The sequence below is a fragment of the Rousettus aegyptiacus genome, unplaced genomic scaffold (genome assembly GCF_014176215.1).
Source record: "Rousettus aegyptiacus isolate mRouAeg1 unplaced genomic scaffold, mRouAeg1.p scaffold_m13_p_2, whole genome shotgun sequence".
NCBI lineage: Eukaryota > Metazoa > Chordata > Mammalia > Chiroptera > Pteropodidae > Rousettus > Rousettus aegyptiacus.
This window is the reverse complement of record NW_023416295.1, coordinates 23022617-23030367: the sequence shown is the minus strand read 5'-3', so window position 1 is coordinate 23030367 and position 7751 is coordinate 23022617. Positions and strand designations below refer to the sequence as shown.

General features: G+C 33.5%; 1 protein-coding gene across 1 annotated transcript; it reads left to right on the top strand.

Moving 5' to 3' along the window:
- Window positions 1-1358: 1358 nt before the first annotated feature.
- Window positions 1359-4770, top strand: LOC118613575 (60S ribosomal protein L39-like). The gene is made up of 2 exons (XM_036235838.1): window positions 1359-1511; window positions 4696-4770. The coding sequence occupies exons 1-2, from the start codon at window positions 1359-1361 to the stop codon at window positions 4768-4770; spliced, it is 228 nt and encodes a 75-aa protein (XP_036091731.1).
- The last annotated feature ends 2981 nt before the right edge of the window (window positions 4771-7751 follow it).

Below are 7751 nucleotides of genomic sequence, written 5' to 3'. Positions count from 1 at the left end.
CCCAAATATAAATTCACCATTAATTAAACTACCAGTGAAAAGTATAATCCACAAAATAATCAGTCAGATTATTGAAATGCAAAATAACAGAAACATATCAAATGATTTTTAACAATTATGTTTTTTGATCTTCAGAGATAAAGAACATGAAATTACAAAATAGAAATAGGAAGATCTGATAGACTACATAAAAATAGTAATTATGAGAATGAAAATACAGTAAATGAAGTAAAAAACTTAATAGGGTAAACATATTGGACACAGTAAAAAACACACTAGTGAACTGGAACTAAATAATATTACAAATAATATTACATTTTTTTCTCTTCCTCTGACAGTCTTGTACACGAAGGTGCTCTTTAGATCAATTCCTGTTTCTCACCTTTCTTCTTTCTCATCCTGTGTGATCTTCCTCTACTACTCGCTTTCTCCAACGGCATCATTTTCCTCCTACAGACTAAAGACATGAAAACATTAGTCTCAAGAATAATTATGCAATTGTGTATAACTGTGAACATGGTAGATGATACACGGACCACGGTAGCTTTTATTATTGGATAGTTTGCTAGAATAATAACGCTGTTTTTTAGCTAATATAATGTATTATACTTGGCATGAATTGGCTTCCAGTGTCTCTTCTAACTTTCTTCAATGGACACTAAAATGAATAAGCTTCAGAGGCTCCAAGTATTCATATAATATGTAAGTTATACGATTATTCTGACAAGCTCACCTCTTTACCAATGTGTTCCCTTCAGAAAATTGATTTCGAATTTTGAAAATTGCGTATAAGACTCTGGTCTTAACTGACATACACCTACTTTGAGGTCACTTCATCCTCAGCATTCAGTCAAGGAGGTAGACTCAGCTTCAAAGAGCTAAAGTTTCTAAATGACTAGAAAACAATTTCAAGTGCCAGTAGAATGGGCCTTAATGATTTACTGGACCAGTATTCACATGGAGCTGAAAGGAATTTTTTTAGTGGGTAGAATTTTACATCAAATTGAATGAATGGCAGCTCTTTGGACTGTAACCAGTAGCCTGATGACTAGAACTGGGAATGTATAGGAGATGCTTCTGATACCTTCTCAATCTTCCAACACCTTCTTCCTTTTCTAACAGAAGCCCGATTTTGTTCAGGGTGGCAATGTCCTCAGTCTTAAGCAAGAATGATTCTCAAGTAAGACCTATGGTCTAAGAAGCCAATTGTGACAATCCTGTTCTCTGCTTTTCCAGCCTCTCTGACCCTTCCTTAGGGGTGGCTATGTGACACAGTTCTAATAAATAAGATGTAAACAAACAACTACTATGGCTCTTTTATTTCTCCACCATCATGGTGCATGCAGTTGAATCTTACCATGTCTTCTCACAAGACTTTCAGGATCAAGTGGTTCCTGGCCAAGAAACAAAAGCAGAATCGGCCCATTCCCCAATGGATTTGGATAATAACTGGTAATAAAATCAGGTACAATTCCAAAAAGAAACATTGGAGAAGAACCAAGCTGGGGTCTGTAAAAAATCACACATGAGATGGCACGCATATTTCTGCTGTATCCAAGTTGTTTGGATCTTACTAAAGTACTGGGAAGATCAGTACTATCTGGACAGTTGGGCATGTATCATTGAGAAATTATTGGAAAAATGATTTTCTTCTTTGTGTAATATGTTTCTGCACTAGTAGGTTGGTTCAATAATAAATATTTGAGGCTTAAAAAAAACTATTAATGAAGAAGAGAGATATGGTTAGTGCTGCTCATATCTCTTTCCTTCTGTCTTGCACTCAGTAGGGGGAAGGGGGTGTTTGAAAATGTGGCAGACATCTTACAACCATGAGGGAAAGACCAAGAGAATCAGAGATCTCAGTCCCATCATTACTGAATTAGGCAAATATCAATAGTAGCTTACCACTTGCCATTTTGTTAAGTGAGAAAAATAAGCTTTAATCAATATACTGTTATCGGTATACAGTTCTAATTAATATGATATGGAAATAAAATGGTTGACTCCTTTAATCTGTATTTTAAAAGACTTAAAATGACTAGATCAATTGTAGGCTGGAATAAAAAAAGTTCATGTTGGCTGACCAGCACTAGAGAAGAACATACGCTGGGAGAAAACATTTGCCTTGGAACTATTCCTAGAAAAGTTTTTGAACAGATGTACCAATTAACATAAACATTTGAACCCTAATGATACCTAGTGAGTTAAGTGAGTTTATTAAGTGTTCAAACCACTATATTTTACAGAAAAGTGTCCTTCAGAATAAAAGAAGCATATAATAATTAGAGAATTGAACTGAGCGTGAGTATGTTGGGACTGTCTTCCTAGCCACTTACTATTGTCATCTATTGGCTTGCTTATTATTTTTATTTTGAAATACTTTTAAGCTTACAGAAATTTTACAAGATTAGTACAAAGAACTCCCTTTTACCTAGTTTCACTAATTGTTACATCTTACCATTCTTTTTACATAGAAAGGTAGATATAAATGGAAATACTTTGTTTCTGAACTATTTGAGAATAAACTATAGACCCAATATTCTTTTATCCTTAAATTATTCAGCTTGTATTTCTAAAGAAGATGGAAATTCTCTTACATAACCATAGTACAGGTCTCAAAATTAGGAAATAACATTCCTAGATTTATCATATAAATCTATAGGTCTTATTTTCATTTTGACACATTTAACAATGTGATAGATATATGCTCGATAGATGCTAGATAGATAGATAGATAGATAGATTGATTGATGGATAGATAAATAGTTTTTTTGGTCTAGGATCAATTCAGGATTGCATGCTGTATTTAGCTGTCATGAACCAGCTAATTTTGTAATTAAACACATGCTTATTTTCTTAGATGACTATACATAACAATACAATAAGAAACGTTTTATTAAATCATATCCACTGTCCGTCCAGCTCATTATGTTGAGAATTGAGGGAGATAATTTGAATATTGTCCTTAACATAAGTTTTTAATTTGCACTGATGTTTTATACACCTGTACTTTAAAGAGTCAAATAATTCCACAATGTTTCTTATTAAAAAATAGTAGCCTCTGCCTTAACTTTTTAAATCTTCTTCATTTGTCCTTTCTCAAAAGCAAATATTTAACTATTTTAGCTGGTGTTCTTTCTTGTCTGTCTATCTGTCTGTCTTTGCTAAGATATATACTATTGTTTATGTCTAGGTTTTTAATAAATTAATATTACATTAATAAAGAATGAAAAATTTAGGAATTAATAGACTTTAACCAATAAGTTTCAGCAGAGTTAGCCAAAAAACATTTTTATGAGGCACAAATGAAGTATCTTTCATTTATTAATACAGAACCACAGGGCATATTTAGACACCAGAGGTTCAATTATCTAAAAAGAGTTCCCAGAGAAGCAAAAAAAAACCCTTTCCATTTCATTCTATAATTGCTCCTCAGTGATAGAAAGTATTTTCTTTTTTGGCATTCATTCTTTTCTCTCTACCTCAGGACATACTTCCAGATGCACTGGCTGCTTTACAGACATCCTGAAAGTTCTTGCTGTGGTTGATCAAAGTTGGAATCCCTGAGACAATTACTCAACTTAGACAGCCCAGAATTATATCTAGCCAAATAGTTGCAGTGCTCTACTTTTCACATGTGGTAAAGTAATATTTTAGCTATCTCAGATGTAAATTCAGAGAACATTTGTTTATATCACATTTCGTGAACACTTGAGTCAAATATAGTATGTTGGATGCCCAGTTTTAGTATCTGTGACAGTTCATTTTTTTTTAACTGTTCAAGTACACAAAAGACAATATACTTTATGTTAAAAACAGGAACACATAACAGCATATGTATTAGGAACTAAGACTTTTTATGATCTTCTTGAAGCATCCAAGCTCTTCTGGAAATGTTGGAATAAATATGCCACAAATGTTGTTTATTAGAGTATTTGTTAATTTGACATACAATAGTCTGTCAAAAATGGAACCATATTTTTCTAATTTATTAAAATATTTAAATAAGAAAGCTCTACACATCTGTACTTACCTCTTTTTTATTATCTGCCTAATTTGCAAATAAACATATAAATAGTTAGGCAAGAAAATGACCTCACAGTTTATTTTCATGTTTTTCTTTATTGAAAGCCTCAGAATTGCAATACAAAGAGTTGTCAAATATAACACGAATCTCTAAAATAAAATTGGCTTCAATAGACTTGTACATCTGAATTAGTTTAAACTTTGTTTTAGTTGGATTCTTTACAATGTCCAGGAAGAGGTTAGCACACACAGTACCTGAAATTGTCCTTTCCATATGCACCACAATAGAAAAGACAAATGTAGCCTTTTTTCCAGTAAAGCCAAATTTGGCAGCCACTTACACTTCCTTTCAACCTAAATAATTACACCTTTCAACCATGGTGACAATAATGTGGAAATACCACCCAAACAAAATAAAACAAGAAAGAAAACAAAACAAAACACACAAACCCTAACACCATGAAATTATAATAACAAACCATCCTTCTATCAAAAATGAGATGAAGGCATGGTCAGAATTGGGGAGGTAATACTAACATAATTATGCTTCTTTTTACTAAAAAGACTACCAACACTTTAAAATGTTATCATCTGCACATACTCCGAGGGAGGATGTTTTCTGAGAAACCTAGTGAGCCTCAACGCTTTAGTTGACGTCCTGTGGTACAGATATTGCACATCGTGAACTGTCAGGAAACATACTACACAGAAGGCCGAGCCATGAGTGAGAACGACTATCAGTAAAAACTCCCTGGCAGGGGGAATGGTCAAAGAACTTTTACCAACTGGGATGCCTAAGATTAAATTTTAAGATATTTGATCTGCTATAGTTAGATGCAATTCTTCATTTTTCTAACACTTAGGTAAAGCATGCTATCCACAAAAAATTAGAATGTAGGTAGAGAGAATGAATGAAAACAAGTTAAGCCATGCTTTGTTCTGCTTTGAAGCAGGATTTAGGATATGATCTTGATGGGATTCCTAAAAATTATGTAACTTAACTTTCTTCCTCATTCCTTTCTAGATTCTAAATAAAGGCCTGGGTATGAGAGATGGATGAAAACTTAAAAATCAGAAGGCAGTCTTTCAGATTGACCTTTGGGATATCAGCCTGTAATTTTGTTGAACACAGAAAAGTCTTCTTAACTTAGCTCCTACATTACCAAAAGCAAAAAACAAAACAACAAATAAAAAATCCCCACCATGGTATAGATTCACACACACACACACACACACATACACACAATAGTCGCAATGCTGTAAATTCAAGGGCCAACGAATCAAATATTTCTATTAATATAGTACAGAAAGACATTTTATCCTTCATTCAAAAGTCTATAGTGCTTCTATATAGCCAAAATACAGAATTACCACCAATTCTACCAAATTAACAAATGTAGCTTTAAGTAGCTCAAAATTGAATTCCAAAATGCAATATGTTCTTGGAGAGTAACAACTCCTAGAGCTAAATAAGGGCTCACATGTAAAGCTACATGCTCCTCAGGAACTGCTAAGCGTGGTCTTGGACCATATCTTCTGCCACATTCAGCCAAGATGAATACGTCTTTAGGTTCACGTGGCTTATCAAATGGCTAGAAAAGGATGAATTTTTTTTTTATGTTCCCATCAATGCAAAGTAAAACATAGCATGTTCTGTGTTTAAGTGTTTTGACTTGGTTAAAAAGTAATACAGTACAGTACAATGTTACGATGCAGTGTAAAATTAATCTAGGACATAATTGATTCAATTTTCTTTTTATTCAAAAAAAAATTAAAGAAAAAAAAAAAAACCTCTCTATCTTTCCATTAAGCAGGTACTTTGTGCCAGAGCACGTGTTTAATTTCTAGGGTCTTAGAAAAAAATCAGATGTACCCAATCTGTAAACACAAACAGTAAATTACAAGTCACCCCTTAGTATTAAAGGCCAGAATCACTGTTGGTACTCAAAAAAGTGTTTTAAAAGAGAGTGTAGCTTACTTTTTCTGTCCCAGGCTTACTGGGCTCTGGCTGGTGCTTCTTTGTCTGCATATGGCTATGCAAAGCTTGTCTGATAATTAGTTCAATGCTCTAGCAGCGGAACAAGCAAATAAGTTGCCTCCCTTCTGTGTACAGCTCTTCAGAACACATTTTCCTTGATCAGAGGTGAAAATTCTTGGAAGAGGTGATTTTCTCAGCCTCTCCCTTAGAAGAATATAGATAACTGGCTAGATGCAACTCCATGAAGTGTAACTGTGTATATGCCTCAAAACAAAACAAAACAAAACAAAACAAAACAAAACAAAACAAAACAAAATGCAAAGAAACAAAGACTCTTATAAACAGCTGGAATACACAGAAATACTTAAGCAGCACTGGAAATACTGCTAAACAGGCAAAATAGGGTCTTTGAAATAATTGGTAACACCAACTTGAAAAAAAAAATAAAAAGAACATCTAAAGTCAAAACTCAAATTTCATGCAATAAAAACATTTAAAGTACTGTAAAGGAAACAAAGTAAAACTCCTTGCTTTGCATACATAAAAACAGGACATCCCCCTATTACAGAGATTAAAAGATATTATCAATGGAAAAGAAAAACAGGACTTTCAAGGATAGTAGGTCTAAAATTAAACTCATTAATCACATTATGGTTAATGACACTTGTGTATATGTGAGGTAAATGTATCAAGTTATCTTTCCAATGTGTTTAGCTCCATGGGGGGAGGGAAAGGAAGGGGAAGCAAGGAATCACTGTAATACTCAGCTATCCTCTGATTATGAAAAGATAATTTCTGCAGAACCAAAAATATGCAGAAGAATGGAGATGCTCATTTATTTTAATAATTTTTAGTCTTCCTAAGAAACAAAAATGACTATAAAGCAGACATCCTTCCTTTTTTTACAATAAAAACCAAACACTGAAGTGGGGTAGGAAGAGGGTGTAGTTAAGAGTCTATTCACAAAGAAACTCCACAAGTGAACTCACTACAGGTTTTGTGAGGGAAAAGGGTTATATCAGCCCTTCCCAATGTTTCTTATATATGCGCATATTCCATCAGCAAGCCACACCATCTCCGTGATCGCTATTAGCTGCTTCTTTTGGTATGTACCTTCATATATCTAAATAACATGTTTATATTACTACATTTAAAGAGATTATTATACATAATCTGTTGATTTCCTGCTATGAAAGTTGCTATGGCAGATGCAAACACACCTATATATCCAATCTCCCAATACAGTTATATCGTAATTCGGGTTAGATTAATAGTTGAAGTTCATATTATTATTGTTATAAAATGCTACTGGTAGCTGATATTATATAATAACTTTTATTTTCCTGCCCACGTTTGCTTTCCTTGGACTTAATAATAATTTTTTTTCATGTGTGCTTATTTTTCTATGTATATTGTCACTATGTGTATATCACTAATTCAAGGCAATCTTTCCCTGGTTGTCTAAGTTTCTTTTTAGTATTTTCAGAGGTATTAGGTCTTTCATCAATTCATCTTCTTGACAAAAATCTCCTCTGGAGCCCTGTGACCTTCTCTGATCTGGACCAGTTGCTCCCCTCTAACTGAGGACCATTGTCATCCAGGCATCTCTGGATCTTAGTAAAACATGTTGAAGATGAAAAAGACAACAAACAGACATTGTATTTTTATTGTCTTTATGTCTGTTAAACAGTACTTATTTCTAGAAATTCTTTAGATTTAAAAATTGACTTAGCTGGAGTTGTTTGGG

What these genes read in the sequence shown, in the direction of transcription:
- LOC118613575 (XM_036235838.1), top strand. Translation starts at nt 1,359, where the DNA reads ATGTCTTCTCACAAGACTTTCAGGATCAAGTGGTTCCTGGCCAAGAAA. An exon ending in GAAGAACCAAGCTGGGGTCT is followed by an intron (nt 1,512 to 4,695) that starts GTAAAAAATCAC and finishes CCTGTGGTACAG; the next exon opens with ATATTGCACATCGTGAACTG.